The 20,982-nt window shown below is 50.3% G+C and overlaps 1 protein-coding gene across 18 annotated transcripts in view; it reads right to left on the bottom strand.

Moving 5' to 3' along the window:
• Positions 1 to 517: 517 nt before the first annotated feature.
• The window catches only part of ZNF618 (zinc finger protein 618), a 185,971-nt gene continuing 165,506 nt past the window's right edge, over positions 518 to 20,982 (bottom strand). For 16 of the 18 annotated variants that reach the window (XM_045469512.1, XM_045469510.1, XM_045469511.1 and 13 more), the window contains 3 exons: positions 20,277 to 20,354; positions 9,067 to 9,168; positions 518 to 8,400 (listed from right to left, as the gene is read on the bottom strand). In XM_045469512.1, the coding sequence (XP_045325468.1) occupies positions 6,884 to 8,400; positions 9,067 to 9,168; positions 20,277 to 20,354 (1,697 nt within the window). In that variant the 3' untranslated portion in view covers positions 518 to 6,883. The remainder of the gene's footprint in view (positions 8,401 to 9,066; positions 9,169 to 20,276; positions 20,355 to 20,982) is intronic. The other 2 variants (XM_045469528.1, XM_045469529.1) reach the window with 1 other exon arrangement.

Genomic DNA, 20,982 nt, shown 5'->3' with positions numbered 1-20,982 from the left:
GCCTGACTATTCAAGCGAAGCCCTGAGGCGCGGGTCTGGGGTGTGGCCTGCAGAAGTCCACCCAGGCCGGAACTCGGCAAAGCCACGGACACTCTTCCCCAACCTGAGGGTGATACAACACACAAGTCACACGTGTCCCTGGGGAGGCCGATGTTGCCAGGCTCAGGGTCACAAGAGGCACACAAGTAACCACTGGACAAGGACACCTGGATGTGGCCCTCGGGCACTGGGCTTGTAGGACTCAGATGAAGTCCCTCCTTCTTGTGAGGGACAATGCTCCTCAAAGCAAGGTCCACACGAGCCCCTTCTTTCCCTCATTTATCAACACGTCTGCCGCGCTGGGTCTCGTGCCGGTTACGAGTAACGGACTCAGGTAAGGAGCTGACGCCCCGACCTTACTCCGGCTGTGTCATCCCCGGGATCCTGCCTCCGGCCCATCTCTACTCACCAGGGCCCTGCTCCTCACCGGATGACACGGCCCGACGCCAGACCTAAGAAATGACACCACACACCGCCATCTTCCTAAAGGTTGTTTTATTGTAAAACCATAAATACAACACTGACATGAAATCGTTTAAGTAACTGATCCTCTCTAACCATTAAAAGGATGTCTTTTTGCCTTGGCATCAACCAACTGGGAAATAATGTTGCAAGAATTCGGGGGTAGGGTGTGAATTCTGGGCGGGGGCTTTTGGCGATTTAAGGAACCAAGCGGAACCTTCCTCTTCTTCCTGGGAATGTCCCACTTTTGGACAAGAACAGACAGGTAAAAACAGCAACATTGAAACAGCTCAGTTTTAAATTTTATTACTTTGTAAAAATCTTTTTTTTTTTTTTTTTCCTGTTCCTTTCCTCCATTTCACATCAGAAAAAGTTTTAAACATCACGAAACGGGTTTGGCTGTAAATGGAGATACGGTACCAAAACAAAGTGAAACGAAAATCCCAAAGGACGAACAAAAAAAACCCTAAATAAACCCTCAAGTTTGGTCTCGGGGGTTTACGTATCACAAGAACCGTCAACTCAACCCCCATGCAACGTGACTCCTTGGAGAGCTGTTGGATCCACACCAACGACACAGGAGACCGCGAACAACGTCTTTTGTTAATTAACACAGCAAGGGTGACACTAGGTAACTTTTTTTTAAATACAGTACATGGTACGCAGGGTCCCAAGATGGCCCTGCATAAACCCCTCGTGGAGACTGGAGCCAAGCACTGGCTGTTTATAAAAATATTGTGTTGCTACAAAAGTATAAATTAATGCTACCGGTATTAAGAAATATTAAACACATAAAACTTATAAGGATTAAGAAAAATATTCATTAATACCTGTAGAAAACTCTGGCCTAAAAAAGATATTTTTTTTGTGTTTGTTTTTTTGTAAATTTTTTTTTTTTGTATTTTTTTAAGATGACTTGAGTTTCTTGCACTCGAAGAGAGAGACACAGTCAGATGTGCCTATGGTATTGCCTAGAACGTCTTAACTACTGAGAAAGGATGGGGTGCACGCATGTGGTTACTGAGCGGGGCGCAGGGAGGGAGGGGCACCAAGGCTTTCTCGAGATTTACCTGATGTGAAAGAATCACCGATGCGAAGTTGCAGGGAAAAGAAAAAGGCAGGATCAGAAAACAACTGAAAATAATTTACGCTTCTTAAAAAATATCTCTGCTTCGGGTGGTTGTACAAAATGATTTCCTGATGCTTGGGATCTGAATGGCCCCGGACGCGCTGCCCGGCGGGTCCTCTCTCTCCTGGCTGGCGAGTCCCAGCCCCACGCCAGTCCGCGAGCTGGCTCGCCGCCTGGGAACCCGGCCCCCCCCCCACACCCCCCGGCTGGGCGGAGGGGAGGGCCCCAGGCGGGGACCGGCTGGCACCTGGGTTGTGGGAGGAGGCCTCCTTCCGGCTGGCCGCAGACCCCACGGTCTCTGCCGACCTGGACTTCAGGAAGCGCCACAGGGATCCCAGGCCCCTGAGGTTGCGGACAAGGCTGGGCTGTGCCCCTTTAAGGAACTTTGGTTCGAAGAGTCAAGGTGCCCGGTGGGGACGCACGGGTGGGTAGGACCCTCATGGGTCCTGATGCTGACGCCCAACTGCAGACCTAGCGAATCCTTCTCTGGAACAGGAGCTGGATCTTTAAAGCGACACCCGTGGTGGTGGCCGGTGGCGGCCGTGGGGGCATGAACAGAAGCCAACGGCGACCTAAGGACCTTCCCCCTCATCAAAGCGGGAGCAGGTGCGTCTTCACACAGAACCCACAGGCCCCTCCAGGGAAAGGCAGGCCTCTACTGACCACCGTCCTCAAACCCGAACGAGAGAGGAAGAAAAACAATACCACCACCACCACCACCAAATCCTCCAGAAGACCCTGAAGAGGGGAAACCGGGAGGGAAACATAAGAGGACAAGACACTGTATCATTGGTTCACCATAACTGGCCTAGCAAACGTTAGCCACAGTGAAGAGGGGGGCAGGCCCCCTCCCAGTCCTCCCCGCGGCCCAGCTGGATCCGGGGGCCTGGGCTGGGGCCGGCAGGGCTGAGGCGGGAGCCCCCACCGACGGTCTCCAGGGGACGGCCGGAGCCTGACTCAGCCTCTCTGTTCTACCTAAACCAGCAGCCTTTCCGGGAGCTCCCCGGCAGGTACGCCCCGGGGACACAGGCGCCGTGCTGTGAACTCACCCCAGCTCAGCGGGGCGGGAGGAGACCGCTCCCGATGCCCCGTGTTACACACTCCTCTTCCCGTCTCTGCGAGCACAGCCATCCCGACGATGGCTCCCAGGTACTGCCCCCGTCCTGGGCGGTTGCTCACAGAAGCCCAGCTCCGTCCGCAACCCAGCTTTCCTTCAAGCCTTTCTCGTGAACGTGTGGCCCCCGAGAGTGCGTGATGCATCCCTGACGTCTCCCCAGGTTGCCCCTCGCATAAGCACAGGGGCCTCCTGAAGGCGAGATGAGGCTTCACAGTGGAAAACACGCCTTGCAGAGTTTTTCCCTGGTGTTTCTTGAAAGTGCAGGAGATAAAGAGCAAACTCAGGGAGAGATCACTTGCCAGCCAATGGACCAGATGTAAAAAGAAAGTCCTTCCTCGGACGGTTCTCTCACCAGGAAACCTTTGTACCCTTCTCCCAGCCAAGGGCCGGGCCCCGGCAGCCAAGCCAGAGGCCATCAGGTGGGGACGGTGGCAAAGGAACCTCGCCGGCAGGTATGGCCCGCAGCTTTCTGCACCACGAACCCCCAAGGTGAAGTGCAGGCAGGAGCTCTGCTCGCGCAGCCCCTCCGTTTCGCTTCCCGGCTTTCAGCCCCCATCTGAGGGGGGTCTGGCTGGTGGACCTGGGCACAGGGAGGGAGAACGGCGCTGGGACAAGAGCAGCCACGCCCAGGCTACTCCATCGACCACCTGTGAGGCTGCAGTCCTTGGCCCTGGCTTTGGTGGTGAAGCCCAGTGGCCTCACGGGAGGGGAAAACACCCTGCAGAGGGGAGGCGCGTTCTCTCCACCTCCCCCCTGGGCTCCATGGATGTCACCGCCAGACCATTTCTGTCCTGGGAATCGCATGGCTTGAGGCAGGCCGTGTCCGAGTCAGCAGACGACCACCTTGAGCGGTCGAGAACATGACAGAAATGGCCGTATTTCCTGCTCTGCCAGCAACCAAGGGCCTGTGGTGGAAAGTCCCAAAGTGGTCACAGAACGGGGGTGCAGAAGACAGAATCTTTCTGAAGGTCAATGCCAGGGGAGGTGCCGGGAGATGAACTGGAAGAGTCTACCTCAGTCCTTTGGCTAAACTAGAATGTGGGTAAGGTGGATATTGCTGGAAACGAGGGGCCAGTGGCTGAGCCTGTGAGATCTTTGGATTTTACTAAGCTGTTCACTGCAGCAAGACGTGCACTACGGGAATGGCCTGCGTGAGAAAGCCGACTGAAGGGGCACCTTGATACAGCCTTTCCTGTTCGCGACCCCAGTTTCTGAGGAACCAGTGGCTGCAAGAGAGAAAGGACCACCTGCCACCTGGTCACCATCCTGGAGGAGGCAGCCCCTGGAGACAGCGTTGAGAGTGTCCAGTGGCATCCACCTTAAACCTGCAGAGCAAGCCAAGCCCGAGGGTTGGAAAAAAGAACAGAACGGGGCGGGGGGGGACACACAGGACTTCATACCTAAAGTTTAGTTAACTAGACTTCCTCGAATTTTCACTCTGGAGGGCAGATATCCCCATGTTCCAAAGAGAATGTGGAGTGCTCTAAACGCATTATCTGGGCTTGGTCTCTGATGGCTTTGCAAGAGAGTAAAATGTCTGTTTTCTAACTAACTGGCCCAAACACGGGGCAACGGTGTAACCACTCTGCCTTCAGTAGAGGGAGGACGGGCTCCGAGGCTCTGCTCCCACCCACCACACCAAGTGGGCAACTCTGATCCTCCTCGTGCGGTTCAAAGGGCCAGGTCGCGGACCCTCCCCCAGCAGCAAAGCAAAACCGGAGGGGCCTTCTGCTGCAGGATGCATCTGTCACTCTTCAGCAACCCTGCAGCCGCCTTCTGGAATGTCCTCAAAGCTCCGATCATAAGGTCTGCTGATGCTCCCACGCGCTCTAGAAAGTGCCATCCGGTGACCGTCCAGTGCAGATGGAGGCTCTTCTGGTGACGTGACCCAACTGGAAATGGGGGGGAAATACCCAGAGCTTCTCCAGGAGAGGAAATGGCACATTGGTTCCCGAGACCACGGCTTCCTGGAGCGAAGCTTCGAACAGCCCACTTTGATGCATTTTAGTACGTCCAACACTTGGGAGGGGAAAGCTGGGTTAGTTCTCATGAGGTGACGTGAGCGGGCTCGGCCCCCAGGGACACTGTTCTGGCCTATAATCCTAAGCCTTCTTGAGTCTCTGAACCAACTCGACTTCCCCATCTGCTACGGACCCGGGGATGGGGATGTTGTACAGTGCTTTTTGGAATCGAGGTATCTCACGGCTAAGTAATGCTTTATTAACAGGAAGGGACGGAGTGGAGTCAACCCTCAAAATAGTAAAACGTGCCTTTGCAAAGAGTCCTCCGTGATGGTGGTCGTTCTTCGCCCAAAGCCCTTGGCGTAACCATCTGTATCCTACAGGTGTGGGCACCGGGGGGACAGGCGGCCACCGGCACGTTACTCGTGGAGAGGTGGGGTGGGGGGTGGAGTACTGACCGTGACAGACCACCTCTTGTAAGGGCAAAGGGGCCACCCTCTTGCCATATGGACTGAGTGTGTAAAACGTAAATTCCTCATGGAGAGAAAAGCCATCTTTCACAGCCTCAAGGGGAGTGTGGTCTGATAATGCCATTCTACCTTCAAGACATCAACTGTTAGGCCCACAAGGCACCGTGCTCAACTACTGTCCTGGAAGGAGGGCTGAGGCCCACGTGGGGAACCCCAGGCTGCGGGCAATGGAACCACCGGAATCCCTGGGGTCCTGGGGAGGGGGGAGGGGCCGTGGGTCCGAGGCGAGACAGACGTGAACATGGGTGGACTCAGGAGTCCCTGCGGAGCCGGAAGTGTCAGTGATGGGGCGAGTAGTGTAATGCACTCTGGGTATATAAATCAGACATTCGCAGTACCAGACACAGCGAACCAGGAGGGCGGGCCTTCCGCTTACATTCAGGAACACTCCCAAGCCACATGCTTCCCTATGGCTTCCACCGAACCCCACCTCTGTGAAATCCGTGACTCCAACCCCACTCCTGGTTCCCAAACAGCCAAGCCAAGTACGTTCATGGTCTTGGCTGTTCAAATACATGAAAATGGGACTGTACAGGGAGGGCTAATAAAAACCTTAGGATACTGAGTATACCACTGAGATGAGCTAGTTTACAGTGTGATTTGACGAACAAAAAGGGCAACTGGGAAAAAAAAAAAAAAAAACCTCCAAAACATAAGTTACAGACATTCAGTGCCTCCTAGCAGAGTCTAAAATCAAATTTGAAAAAAAAAAAAGGTAAAAACTGCTAAAATGTTAGGAAAAACAATTATTAAGGAGTGGAGACAGTATCTATACTTCTTTAAAAAATGTTTTTTTTCTATCTTATATTAAAAAGCAAAAAGTCAGCTTTATATTCTTAAAGTCTCCTTTCCTGATTTGGGGAGATAGATAGATGTGTTTCTAAGGCGGCTGCCCTGTGACACCCAAGGGTATCTCGAAGGCAACAGCTCAATGCCCTGAAGGTGAACGAGAACAAAGTCCAGTGCAGAAACTGTCCATCTGATGCAGTCTGGAGAATCCATGGCAGAGCAGCCGGGGAGGGGTGGGTGCATGAGGGTCAGGAGGGCGTGGAGGGGGGAGGGGGGGAGGGTCGGGAGGGACGGGCGGGGACCACGGGGTCAAGGACAGAGAGCGTCAAGTCACTTCAGATCTCAGCTGCCTGAACGTTTTACGACATCAGCTTTCTACCAATCTGCACACCTGAAAACGGAGTCTTTAAAGCCCCCTCACTGAGAAAAGGAGGTGAAGCGTCTTCCCTCTTTCCCACTCAGCTTTCCTGACACACCCAGTTTAATGCACACGCGCCCGCGAGCAGGCACGTGCACATGCACCAGGGCTGTGTGTGTGTGCATGCGTGCACAGAGCTGCCGTGGCTGCGCAGACGAGCACGGGGCCTCCACGCCCCACACCCAGGGTGCACGTGCTGGGACACGTCCACACGTGTGCGGGTGTGCACACACATGCACACACACACTGAAAAAGCACTTAAGTTTCCAGGGGGCATTTATAATGAGGTCCACAGTGTTTAGAACTTAAATTCCTTTTCTTTGTTTGCGACAGTGTTGTGTGTGTGTGTGTGTGTGTGTGTGTGTGTGTTTTCCTAATGTTTCTCTTCTCTTTTTCTTTTCTTTTCTTTCTTATTTCTTTTTGTTCCGAAGTCAAGTCTTAAAGCATGTTGGATTTCAGAAACATGAGTTTGTTCATATCTTCCGGACTGAGCAGTCGCCTCCTTTTGATTAGAAGTGCTTGCTCACACATATTTACACACCCGCTCCTGGCCCCCACGGCCGGGACCGCGAGCAGCCAGAAGGCCAGCTTGGCGAGTTTCGTGTGCTTTTGGGTAACGCACGACCAGTACTGGAAGAGATCAGGGGTGGCCTGGAAGAGGGGCTCCTGCAGGTAATCGTACACTTCATTTTTCCCAAGCCGATCGTCTTCCTGAGCTGCAGGGTTCTCGCCCGCGGCGGAGCGGGGCTTCTTGGCGGAGGGCTCGAAGTCGGCCTCCTCGGCCCAGGACTCCTTCACCTCGTTGATGAGCTCGCACACCTTGCCGATGATCTCCTCGTGCTGGTAGGGCGGGACGGGCCGCAGCTTCTGCTGCGGGTCCAGGATCATGGCCACCTTGTGCGCCGGGTGCACTTTGAAGTTCTCCTTGAGGGCCTCCAGGAAGAGGTGACACAGCTTGCTGACGGTGCCCGCGTCATTGGCCTTGGCTGTGAACAGCTTCTCCAGCCTGACGTAGGTGGGCAGCACGAGCTGCAGGGTGGGCTGGCTCTCGTTGCTCAGCTCGATGACCGCCTGCTTCACCGGCGTCAGGATGGCCGCCAGGTTGCTGAGCAGGTGCTTGTTGAGGCTCTGGATGAGGTTCATCTTCTTGGCGCGGCTGTAGAACTCGCAGATCTGCTCGTAGCGCTCGTGTACCAGCAGCAGCGAGTCCGTGACCGAGTTCCAGCAGGGCGGCGGCGAGGTCTCCTCGAGGGACCCGAAGGTCTCCTTGGCCAGGCCCGTGGAGCCCGCCAGGTCCTCGCACACGTTGAGCAGCTCGATGACCTCGTGCATGCTGCGGGCCTGCAGCGTCCGCTTGCTCAGCACGCTCTGCACCACCGAGTTCAAGGCACAGGCTGAGCAGCGAAGGCACATGCCGGCCTTGGAGAAAGCGGACGCGCTCACCCGGCAGTCGGTCACGTACACTGTCCTGATCTCGGACATCACGAACTCCGACAGCACGTTCTGCACCCAGTGGTGCACCAGGTCGCCGCTGTCGCGAATGTCCGCGCCCTTCACGCCCAGCACGTAGCTCTTGATGTGGTTGCCCTCGGCCTGGTAGGCTGTGAGGATGTAACAGGAGTCGGGGCCGACGCTCTGCGAGTGGCAGGTGACACCGATGCCCAGGCAGGCGTTGCTGCCCAAGGCACACGTCACCTTCACCTTCACCTGGTTGTACATGCGGGGCAGGTGCTTCAGCGCCAGTGTGTTGAAGTTGCCCAGGATCTCCGTGACCGAGAAGGCCCCGTAGCGGGCACCACTGTCCACCAGCGTCTGGGCCAGTTTCAAGAACTCCTTCCCACTCACCACGCTCAGTGCGCCCAGGTCGGCGCACATGACCCTCAGCAGCCGCTCTGCGATATTCTGCCGCTCCTTCTCGGGGATCATGCTGTTGGGTGTTAAACCGCCGGTCATGGCTGGCAGGGGACACAAAGAGAGACGAAATTCAACTCGGCATCTGAGGTTCCTTTCCCTGGCAGCAGCCTGCCACTCTAGGCATCTAGTGTTTGGAATTATGAGTAGGTTTCCTCTGGTACACAAACTGGAGGTGCTGGTGGCCTTTGATGTGTGACGGTCTCATGGGAATAATGTTCTAGGATCGATTAGTAATGTCTGCTGTGAGCACAGGAACAGAATACAGCAGCATGTGTATGACACACGTGCTACATGTGTCATTCACCTAGACCTTCAAGGCCAACTAGTCTACCTTCTTCCTCGATACAGAATTGTCTCCAGTAAAGGGATCTCTAGTGAATAAAAACAATGAGGCCACGGTATCAGGAAAGAGCAGCCAGCAGAAACTGAGGTGACTGTGATTCCAGTCCTGACTCTTATCGCTATTATGTGCTCTCTGACCACAAAAAGATCACCTCCTCTCCCTGGGCTTCCTTCTGCCCATCCCGTGAGGCCACGATTCCCACAGATGAGGTCTGAGGTGTGTAAGAGCTTCGGATGCAGTCTTGCGTCATCAGGAGAGGCACAGGTGGTGGGATGGGGGGCAGAGGGAAACGATGGGAGCGGGGACTAGGGGTGCCTGGGGCGACCTCCGCGAGCCCCTGGGCTCTGGCCTGGGAGACACCTACTGTTGTTGGCGCTGTTCCTCTGGGCCTGCGGTTTCCACTTCTCTTCCACAACAGCAGGTGGCGATCGGGACTGGTTGGAGGCGATGTTGTTCTCGTTGTCCGCTGCAGGCACAAAAGGGGACAGTGTGTGACCCTGAGGTGCAAGAGGCTCGCCAACGAACAAGAACTACAGCGTGGCGGGTGAAGTAAGTCCAAACCAGGCTTCTAGGACCCAGGCCTGGGTCCAAATCCTGGCTCCTGTCCAGACAATCATCTTGTTGTCCGCAAAGCCTCACAAAGCCTCAACTCCGTCACTTGAAAGAAAGAGGACGAGCACAAGGACGTGACCCATGTGCTGGAGGGACTAACCAGAGAAGATGCAGGGAGAGACCTGAGCACAGGGCTGAGGGCACAGCAGGTGCACAGTGGGCGGGAGTCTGTCCGGGGGGCCCCACACCCACACACAACACACATTCGAGCTCAGAAATGTGTGAGGGCAAGGGGACGCCTGGGGGACTCCGTCAGTTAAGTATCCGACTTCAGCTTAGGACATGATCTTGCAGTCTATGGGTTCAAGCCCCGCGTCAGGCTCTATATTGACAGCTCATGCCTATTCTCCTCCCTTCGTGGCTACTCCTTGCCATTTTCATACAATAAATTTTTTTAATGTTTATTTATTTTTGAGACAGAGAGAGACAGAGCCTGAGTGAGGGAGGGACAGAGAGAGAGAGGGAGACACAGAATCTGAAGCAGGCTCCAGGCTCTGAGCTGTCAGCACACAGCCCGATGTGGGACTCAAACCCACGAGCTGTGAGATCATGACGTGAGCCAAAGTCAGATGTTTCGCCGACTGAGCCACTCAGGAGCCCCTATAGGGTAATTTCTGAGTGGAAAAGGTCTGAGTAACATGCCTGTCATTACAAATGGCCACACAGTCTTCTGTCACATGATATACAATAGGTTGCTTAACTACATACCACATGCTGGGCTGTTTCCAATATTACTGCTCTGCTAGGAACTCACCTGCCTCAACTGATATTCTCATATTGTTTCTCTGTGCTTTTGTTGTTGTTATGGGTTTATTTCCCTGAAATATCATGTTACAGGTAGAATCACAAATCTGAGGATACGAACGGGTCAGTGACACTTGTTCAAGGTTGCCGGACATCTTCCATCCTTCTCAATTAAAGGCATCAGGCCTTGGAGGCCAAGGCCACAATTTTCATACTGAGAGAAGAGGATACCCCAATATCTATGTGTTCAGCCCTGCAGGGCTAATTAGGAAACTCTAGGACATCTACTGGAAGGAGCGTATTACCATCACTAGGGCAGGTGGATGTGAAGACTGTAACAACAAGGGAAAAATGCATAATGAAAAGGGAAGACCTCATCACAGTTTTGTACGCATTATTCATATATGCATTTGAGACTTGCAAGTCAGGTAACAAACAAATCTACGCATCAAAAATAGACGGGGAGGGGACTTTCACTTCCACCCATTAAGGACGACCTGCTGTGGTGGTGGTTCATCAAATACAAGCAACTGTGAATGCTCGTACCACTGCTTTCAGACAGGTAAGCCGGAAAAAGAAAAACAACTGTGGTAAAGCAATAGGATGGCCCGGCTTGCCTGAACACCATTCCCAAGTTGCAGCACAGGGACAGGGAACTGGCACAGAGCCCAGTGGTCTTGTGGATTTGAAGAGGCAAAAATCAATGTTTAGAAGGCCCAAGGGAGCTAGAATTTACAGGGAAAAGTACCAGAGAGGAGGGACTTACACACAGAAAGCTCCAGAGACCTTCAGTAGGGCTCCCTGGAGTCTGCTCAATACTCACCTGCCCCAGCACAGGGTCAAATTCTGTAAGACTGGGGAAAGAATCACTAGAAAGCAGGGAGTGGGGCGGGGGGGGGGGGGGGGGGGGGAGAAGGAAACAAATTGCATTCTCTTAACCAGAAAGGAGACCTCAATGCATAAGGAATAATGAGGGTCCCCTCATTATGGGGCAACATTAGCCATAGATTAAGGGCGGCACTAGACCTACCCTAATACGAGTCAGCCTCCAAAGTACCAGGGTGGTCCTAAGTAACTAAACTGTAAACCAGAACAAAGTTCAGTGCTTCTTCAAAATCTAATGCCTAACAATATAAAAATTCACAATGTCAATTATCCAATGAAAAAGCATCAAGCATTTGAAACAGCAGGAAAATATGACCTATCACCAGGAGAAAAACCAATCAGAAGCCGAGCCACAAAGGACACAGATGATGGAATCATCCAGTAAGGAGCTTACGGCAGCAGTCACAAATATCAGAACTGTGCTCAAAGTCATGAAGGAGAACATGAATACCATCAGGAGAGCAATGGAAGATGTGAAACACCCCAAACAAAAACTAACCAACCCAAGTGGAACTTGTAGATATACAAAGAAACTGTATAGTTAAAAAACACACAGTATAGGATCGGGGGTGCCTGGGTGGCTCAGTCGGTTAAGCGTCCACTTTGGCTCAGATCATGATCTCGTGGTTCATGAGTTTGAGCCCCACGTTGGGGTCTGTGCTAACAGCTCAGAGCCTGGAGCCTGCTTTGGATTCTGTCTTTCTCTCTGCCCCTCCCCGGCTCACGTTCTGTCTCTGTCTCTCTCTCAAGAATAAATAAGCATTAAAAAAAAAAAAAAAAAAACCAAACATACAGTAAGAAATAAAAGATCAGATGCCACAGAAGAAAAAATCAGTGAAGAAAGAGCAAGAGAACTACCCAACATGAAAAGCAAAAAGGGTAAAAGGCTTAAAATGAATGAACGGATCATGGGCCCTATCAGTTTAGTATATATATGTAATTGGGGTTCCTTTTCCTGGGAAAAGGAAAATAGAAAAATAGATAGAAAATAGATAAATACAAAAGAGAAAAATAATGAAACTAAAAGCTGATTCTTTGTAAAAATAAAGAAAATGGATAAAATTCTAAGCCAAAAAGGTTAAAAAAAAAAGAGGGCACAAATTATTAGTATCAGGAATGAAAGAAGGGGATAGCAATACATACACAGATATCAGAAGCATTAAAATGATTATGAACAAATTTATGCTAATAAATTCGACCACTCAAGTGACACAAACACCCTAAAAGATACAAAATACTCAAGTTCACTCAAGAAGACACAGATAACCTGAAACAGTCCTATATCTATTACAGACATTGAGTTCATAGTTAAATAACCAGTCACAAAGAAAAATCCCATATGGGTTCACTGGAGAATCTGACTAAAGAATTAAGGCAAAAGCAATACAAATTCTACACCAATTATTCCAGAAAAAAGATAAGAACATCTCTCAATTCATTCTATGAGGCTGGCATTACCCTGATCCTAAGCTAGAAAAAAACACTGCAGGTGAAGAACTATATATAACCTAATATCCCTCACAAATATACACATAAACATCCTTAACCAAATATTAGCAAACTAAATACAGCAATATAAAAAATAATATATCATGACTAAGTGGAATTTACCCCAGAAATGTAAGCTGAGGTTAAAAAAAGAAATCTAATCAGTGCAATTTTCCACTAAGAGAAAGTAAGAAAAGGGGCGCCTAGGTGGCTCAGTCGGTTAAGCGTACGACTTAAGCTCAGGTCATGATCTGTCTGTGGGTTTGAGTCCCGCATCAGGCTCTGTGCTGACAGCTCAGAACCTGGAGCCTGCTTGGGGTTCTGTGTTGTCTCCCTCTCTCTCTGCCCCTCCCCTGCTCTCTCTCTCTCTCTCTGTCTCTCTCTCTCTCTCAAAAATAAATACACATTAAAAAAAAATTTTTTTTAATTTATTTTTGAGACAGAGCATGAGCAGGGGAGGGGCAGAGAGAGAGGGAGACACAGAATCCCAAGCAGGCCCCAGGGTCTGAGCTGTCAGCACAGAGCCTGACATGGGGCTCGAACTCACAAACCATGAGATCATGACCTGAGCTGCAGATGGACGCTCAACCGACTGAGCCACCCAGGCGCCCCCCAATTTTTTTTTTAAAAGAGAAAGTAAGAAGAAAAACAACCTCCATAACCTCCATGGATATACACGTACAGTAAAATGTGACAAAATTTAATACTCCCTCAGGACACAAACTCTTAGGAAACCAGGAAGGAGAAGGAAACTTCCTAAACCTTGATAAAGGAAATCTTAAAATTAAAAAAAAAAAAAAGAAGTTTGCTGACTTGATAGAAACAAAAAAGATTTTAAGGAAATACTACGAACAAGAGTATTCCAACAAATCAAATAACCTGGATGCAACAGACAAATTCTTAGAAAGACTTAAACTACCAAAAACCAACTGAAGAAATAGAAAATCTGAACAGACCTAAAGAAGAAGTTTGATTTATAATCAAAATACTTCCCACAAAAAGAAAGGAAAGCAAAGTCCAGAGTCAGAAGGTTTCACTGGTGAATTCTAATCGTATGTTAAAGGAATTTGTCACAAATTCTTCCCAAAAATAGAAGAGGAGGGGATGTTTCTCAATTCATTCCATGAGGTAAATATTATGCTGATACCCAAATCAGACAAAACAATTACAAGGAAAGAAACCAGAGGCCACTATCCCTTATTGACTACAGACACAAACATCTTCAATAAAACAGAGCAGACCAAATCCAGCAATATATATAACAGATTAAACATCATGAACAAGTGGGATTTATTTCAGGAATACAAGGTTGGTTCAGCATACAAAAATCAATGGAATATGCCATATTAATCCTAACAAAAAAACAAAAAAAATCATCTCAAAAGATGCGGAAAAGGCATTTGACAAATTCAATAACCTTTCACGATAAAAACATTCAGCAAACTAGGAATCGAAGGAACTTTTTCAACCTGACAAGGGGCATCTATGAACAACCCACTACTAACATCATACTTAATGGTTAAACACTGAACACTTTCCCTCTAAGATCAGGGACGAGACAGGAATATCCATTCTTATCTCTTTAATTCAACATGTATCAGAGATTCCAGACAGGGCAAGTAGGAAAAAATAATAATAATTTCAGAAAGCATCCAGATAAGGGGCACCTGGGTGGCTCAGTTGGTTGAGTGTCCAACTTCGGCTCAGGTCATGATCAAATAGTGCATGAGTTCAAGCCCCACAAAGGGCTCACTGCTGTCAGCGCAGAGCCCCTTCAGATCCTCTGTCCCCCTCTCTCTGCCCCTTTCCTGTTTATGCTTTCTCAAATTAAAAAAAAAAAAAAACAACAATCAGCATCCAGATTGGAATGAAAGAAAAAAATACATCTCTATCTGCAGATGACGTGATTGTGTACATAAACAACCCTATGGAATCCGCACACACACAAAACTATTAGAACCAGTAAGTAAGTTTAGCAAGGTTGCAGGAAACAAGATCAACATACATGAAAAAGAAATCAATTTTATTTCTTTATACTAGCAAATGAGCACCCCCTAAAATTAAATTAAGAAACGAATTCCATTTTGTAATGGCATCTAAAAGAATAAAAGTTAGCAATAAATTACAAAGGAAGTGCAAGATTTGTACACAGAAAACTAAAAACACGATTGAAAGAACTCCGAGATTTAAATAAATAGAAAGACATTCCATGTTCGTAGATTGGAGGATTTAATACTGCGAAAATGGCAATACTCCCCAAACTAATCTCATTTTAACACAACCCCTATCAAAATCCTTGCTGGCTTTTTTCTTTTTTTTTTTAACAGAAATTGACAAGCTGAGCCTAAAATTCATGTGGGAATGCAAGAGATGCAGAAGAGCCAAGTCAATCTTGAAAAAGAACAAAGGTGGAGGGCTCACACTTCCTGATTTCCAAACAACTGCAAAGCTACATTATTAATCAAGACAGTGTGGTACTGACACAAGGACATACGGACTGATGGAACAGAGTTCGGATTTCAGAAACAAACCCTCACACATACGGTAAACTGATTTTTAAAAAAAAATTTTTTTTTTCAACGTTTATTTATTTTTTTGGGACAGAGAGAGACAGAGCATGAACGGGGGAGGGGCAGAGAGAGAGGGAGACACAGAATCGGAAACAGGCTCCAGGCTCTGAGCCATCCGCCCAGAGCCCGACGCGGGGCTCGAACTCACGGACCGCGAGATCGTGACCTGGCTGAAGTCGGACGCTTAACCGACTGCGCCACCCAGGCGCCCCAAACTGATTTTTGATAAAGGGTGCCGGGACAATTTAATGAGGGAAAGAATAGTCAATGGTGGTGGGACAACTGGATATCCACATGCAAAAGAATAAAGCTGGGCCCTTCCCCTCATACCACATACAAAAATTAACTCGAAATACAGTCATAAATGTAAAAGGTAACACTCTGATTTCTTAGATAAGACACCAACAGCACACACAGTGACAGAAAAAATAAATGGGGGCACCTGAATGCCTCAGTCGGTTAAACGTCTGACTTTGGCTGAGGTTATGCTATCACGGTTCGTGAGTTTAAGTCCCACATCAGGCTCTGTGCTGACAGCTCAGAACCTGCAGCCTGCGTCAGATTCTGTGTCTCCCTCTCTCTCTGCCCCCTCCCCTGCTCTCTCTCTCTCTCAAAAATAAACACACATTAAAAAAAAAAAAGTGGACTTCACCAAAATTTAAACTTCTGTGCTTCAAAGGACAATATCAAGAAAGTAAAAAGACAACCCACAAAATGGGAGAAAGTATTTGCAAATCATGTATCTACAGAGGTCTTGGGTCTAGAATAATGCGTCAAACAACACTGACAATTCAATACTAAAAAGACAAAAAATTTAAAAATGGGCAAAGGATCTGAATAGGCATTTCTCTACGGAAGATATCCAAATGGCCCATAAGCACGACAGAACGTTCCAGGTCATTAGCAGGAATATACAAATCAAAATCACAATGAAATACCGCTTCCCACACACTCGGATGGCTAAAACAAGAAGTCAGGTAACTGCAAGTACCTTGAGCGAATGTGGAGAAATCAGACCCCACGGTCTGGCAATTCCCAAACACGAGTGATCATGTGACCCAGAATTTCCACTCCCAGCGATACACCCAATAGAGATAAAAAACACATGTCCACACAGAAACGTGTATTTGAACGTTCACAGCAGGTTTGTTCACAATAGCCCCAAACTGGAGACAACTTCGATGCCCATCAATTGGTGACTGGATAAACAAACTCTGGCATATCTAAACAATGGTGTAGTACTCAGAAATAAAAAGGAATTACTGATAACACAGAACATGGATTGAACTCAAAAGTACGCTGACAGAAGCCAGACACAACAAACGAAATGCCATATAATTCCATTTATATAAAATTCCAGTAAAAGCAAAACTCTGGCAAGAGAAGCAGAGAGTAGTTGCCAGGGCTGAGGTCGGGGAGGAAACTGGCTACAAGGAGGCAGGAGGGAACTTGTGGGGTGGATGGTGAACGTGATACATCTTGATAGATTCAATGGCTACCAGTTGTCAAAATGATCAAACCGCACTCTTAAAACTGGTGAATTCCATTCATGCACATTGTATCTTCATAAACCCAGTTTTTAAACAACGGAAAAGAAACCCACTGAAAGAGTAACAACAGCGGTTAAGCTCTGAGTAGTGAGATGATGGCTGATCCTTCACTTGCCAATTTCCCTGCCAGGTTCCCAATTTCTTTTAATGAGTAGATATTGCATTTAAAAGGGGGAAACACAAGTTTGAAAATGGAAACCAGCAGCCGTCCTTGTGGACTCTCTCCACCAGGGGACAGGGGTTTGAAGGCCCCGGGTGTGAACCCGGCTCTGCCACGGCTGTGGGGTGTGAGCTTCAGCTAGTCACTTCAACCCTCTGGGCCTCAGTTTCCCCTCCTCTTCCAAAATGCTGAGGTTGGGGCAAAGCCCCAGGGTGATTTCCTCATTCTCTGCCTTTTTGCAGGACCTGGAATCGAGATTACTCAACCTAGCAGTGGATAACAACGTCTGGTACTAGTTGACTAAAAAAACTTTTTTCTCCATATCCCACCAATACTGCTCCTGACATGGGGGAGGTACTTGGCAAATGCCCCCCCCCCCCCAAAAGCCTTGATTTATAGCTTGAGCTGAAAATAAGGTGGACTCGGTGTGGCTATCCCCTAAGTACCACAGACGCACATGCACACGTGTACCCGCATCTGCTCGCGGCCGGGTGCCAAGCTGGAATCAAGGCCATATCCCGGGGAGGGACCACTGCAGGAAGGAAGAAGCAGTGGTTCCCGGCAGAGGATGGGAAAAGAGACACCACTGGTTGTTCGGTAGCTGCGAACGTACCACAACCCTCAATATTTGACATATGTCACACCTCCAGAACCCTCATGCAGCCTGTGAAGGCACTGATTAGCCCACTTCACAGATGAGATGCTTGAGGCCCAGGGAGGTGAAACACCTCCAAGGGTTCCAGAAATCAAGGGTAGCCATTCCCAAATCCTAACCCCCCAACGGCCAACCTGTGTGCTGCCGGGGGGGGACGTCCCCATGCCTCTTCTGGCTTAGGTCCTCCTGAACTACTTTAAAAAGAGGCTGGCAAAGGTGACCTCTGAGAGGACCTCCATCTCTGGGAACCTTCCACGTACCCGGCTGAAGAGAGTGGTTGTCATGAGTACAGGCTCTGGAGCTCACTGCGAGGGTCACGATCCCTGTCTAACACCGTAGCTGCACAGCTCTGAGTAACTCACTCAGCTCTTCTGTGCCTCGATTTCCAGATCTCTTGAGTGGAGCTAATAGGGACACTTAACTCAGAAGGCTGTTCTGAGGAGTAAATGAGCCAACATGAGTGAAAGTCTTAGAATAAGGTCTGGCACCCAAGGAAGAGCTCAAATGATGTTACATTTTACAAGCTGTTCAACTCTCGGCTGGTGATTATGTTCTGTGAACCTCAATTTCTTCATCTATATAGTGGGGATGATAACGTCCTCTTGTTCAGGAGATGGGATGAAGTCACCTTTTCGGACACATAGTAATTGCTCACTAAATGTTAGTGATCTCCGGTATTGCCACTGCCAAAACATGCTCTTGAACTGTCACCAGGGGCAAGACAAATTTTCCTACAGCACAGAAAAGAAGTTTATTAGGGGGAATTACCCTGTGCCATTCAGCAGGCTCTTAATGAGATTGGTGTTATTCGAGGCTGATCCCCCTTATCAGCGACACCGTGAACTGCACAGATCATGACGCTTAATTTTTCTCTATGGAGTCAATCCTTTAATCCCGACTCAGCCTGGCTGGGATTCAGGCTGGCTTTGCACCGGATTGCCAGCGAGGTATTCTCTGCCAGCACTGGACCAGAACAAAGCAGCCCAAAGCTCTCCCTAGAAAACAAGTCAGGATGCTTGGGAGACACAGGGCCACCGGGCACAGCCTTGATTTGCATTTTAATGGCCTCCACCCAACTGCCTGAGGAATGGGGAAGGGCGGCCTCCCAGACTCTTCCCTAATTAGCCTCAGCTTCCCAAAGCTGGTGGGGGGGGGGGGGGGCGGGGGCAGGTGGAGGGTCTGGGTTTCAGAAGAGGAATACACGGACCCTGGACTGTGGGAGTCTCAGGTCCAAAAGGTATATACTGTTACTGATTCGCACAGGGTCAGGTCTGAAGGCCTTCAGCTGGCACTCAAGACCTTCCACGGCCAAGGACGGTTGATGGCAAAGGCAAACAGGAGACGTGAGGCACCCGAAGACTTCCAGGAAGGCAGCTGGAGATCACAGGTTTGCATGCCCTTGTTTTTGAGATGGAGAAGGCTCAGAGAGGGGGACGAGTTTCCTGCCTGGGTCATGTGGCAAAAGGAGGCACACCAGAGCTTGTAGCTCACGGGTCCTAGCTGCCAATCCAGCTCTGTCTGCTTTTAGAGGAGTTCACCAGAAATAAATAGTAACTCCCCCCACCAGGGAGCATGTGAATGAGCGCCTGGGGGACAGCACACACCCAACGAAGAAGCGAAGAAATGAATGAATGCCAAAAAACGAGAGGTCTCACCAAGAGAACAGTCCCTAGCCGACATGAGAGTCCAGTCCTGTGTTCCTCTGCGCAAGTCAGGCCAGACCTGAGAGATTCTACGAAAGATCTGCAAACCCAAGAGAGGTGCAAGCAACAGTAATAACTGTCGGAACAACAGCAACTACGGTCACTGAAGCGGCACATGTCAGGCACTTTTCTCTCAGCGGTTCCAATGCCTCCCGAGGACTACCTGGGGCAGGGGCGGCAAGGACAGCTGGCTGCCTCCCTCAGGTTCATGTTTCCCTTTGCAGAGTGCCAGGCTGTCCCTGGACAGTGGCTCTGGGCGTGCTCCCGCCTCTGGAATTTGAGCACATATGACATGTGTCACTTGTGATCCAAAGTGGTAAAGGAGGAAGGGTTTCTCTCCCCGGCGCCCAGTCCGAGAGAGAGGCTCTGAGGAGCCAGGGGAGGACAGAGCCATGCAAAGGAAGGAACTCTGCTTCGGTCCCAGAATCACTGTGTTCAAGGCCACCCCACCAGGCCACTTACATTAGGCTGTGATGTGACCCGAGAAGTAAGTGATTATGTTAAACCACTGAGCATCTCAAGACAGGAAGTAGAACAGAAGTGAAGGCGCTACAGTGAAAAAACCCTACAACGGGAGGCTTGGCTTTGAAGGCAGGATGGTTTAGAGAAGGGGGCCAATCCCACGAACTTGGAAGGTGGCAGAAGAGCTGAAAAAAGGTCACCTAGACAGCAAGTCACCAGCCTGCAGCCCCGCACCAGTGGTTCTCCATGTACTCCCTGGACACGCGGCCTGAGGACCTGTCACAGGTGCTGAAACCAGGCCCCGCCCGGGACCTGCAGACCCCGAAATCAGGGTGGGGCCTGTCAATGTGCACCCTCCCCGGCCCTCCAGGGGACCGGGGTGTGCTCCATCAGGACGGCGGCCGTCAAGTGTGGGACAGTGTGACGGCGAATGCACCTCTCCTGCCTCTGCTCGCCCGAGATCTCAAACCACACCTTGACGTCTCTCATGGTCAGCTCCTATCTGGCATTAAGGCTCAGCTCAAGAGCTACAGCCTCCAGGAAGCCTTCTTCAGCTCGTGCCCCTCTCTGTGCACTCACCTCCCAGGTACACACCTCCCCCGTGAGGCCCCGGGGCCCCCTGAGGGCAGGTCCCATGTCCTGTGGCCACCTCCACTTCCGGGAAAAAGGCGGCCTTCGGGCAGGCCATGAGGGAGGGGACTCACAGGGACAGCCCCCGGGGGGAGGCGGCTGCCGGTTCCCTTACCTGCGTGGGACTGCATGTGCTCCAGCAGGTTGTTGTAGAACTGGAACTGGATCCCACAGGCGCCACAGGTGTAGGGCTCTGGGGCGGGAGGGGGAGAAACGAGGCCGTGTTAGGGGCAGAACCACCTAGGATGCCCTGGAAATGGGAACCCAGACACACACTGGGCTCTGGGCCCCGCCTGCCCGCCCCCGACACTGACTAGCGAGGGACAGGCTCGGGGGCAGAAGCAATGCCGAGGGGGACTTGCGGATAAACAGACCATCTAATCCAACCAGGCAGACATTTATTGAGTGCTTACTGTGTGTCAGGCACTGTTCTGGGCACTGGGGACGGGGAGGGGGCGACACTAACGGACCGAGTGCTCTCCGGGGGCAGAGACCATGTCTCGCGTGCTCCACAGCCCACCCTCTGCACACACGTCGCCGTGAGCCAACAAACGAGTATATGAATGAATGAAAACAAGGCAAAGAACACAGAGGGCAGTAAAGGAGGCGGAAAATAAGCGAGAGCGAAAGGTGGAAAGTGGAGAAAGCCACAGAAGAGGCAAGAGCAAACAGGACAGGGTGAGGACCGGGAAGACAGAGCAGGCGGGTGGGAGGGACAACAGCACACGTGGGAACGGGACCACATAGGCGGGGGGGACCTGAGCTTCCACCTCTGTGTCCCCAGCACTCAAGTCAGCACCTGACACAAGGAAAAGAGGGAG

This window comes from Leopardus geoffroyi, chromosome D4 (genome assembly GCF_018350155.1).
Source record: "Leopardus geoffroyi isolate Oge1 chromosome D4, O.geoffroyi_Oge1_pat1.0, whole genome shotgun sequence".
Lineage (NCBI taxonomy): Eukaryota > Metazoa > Chordata > Mammalia > Carnivora > Felidae > Leopardus > Leopardus geoffroyi.
This window is presented reverse-complemented; position numbering and strand designations above follow the sequence as displayed.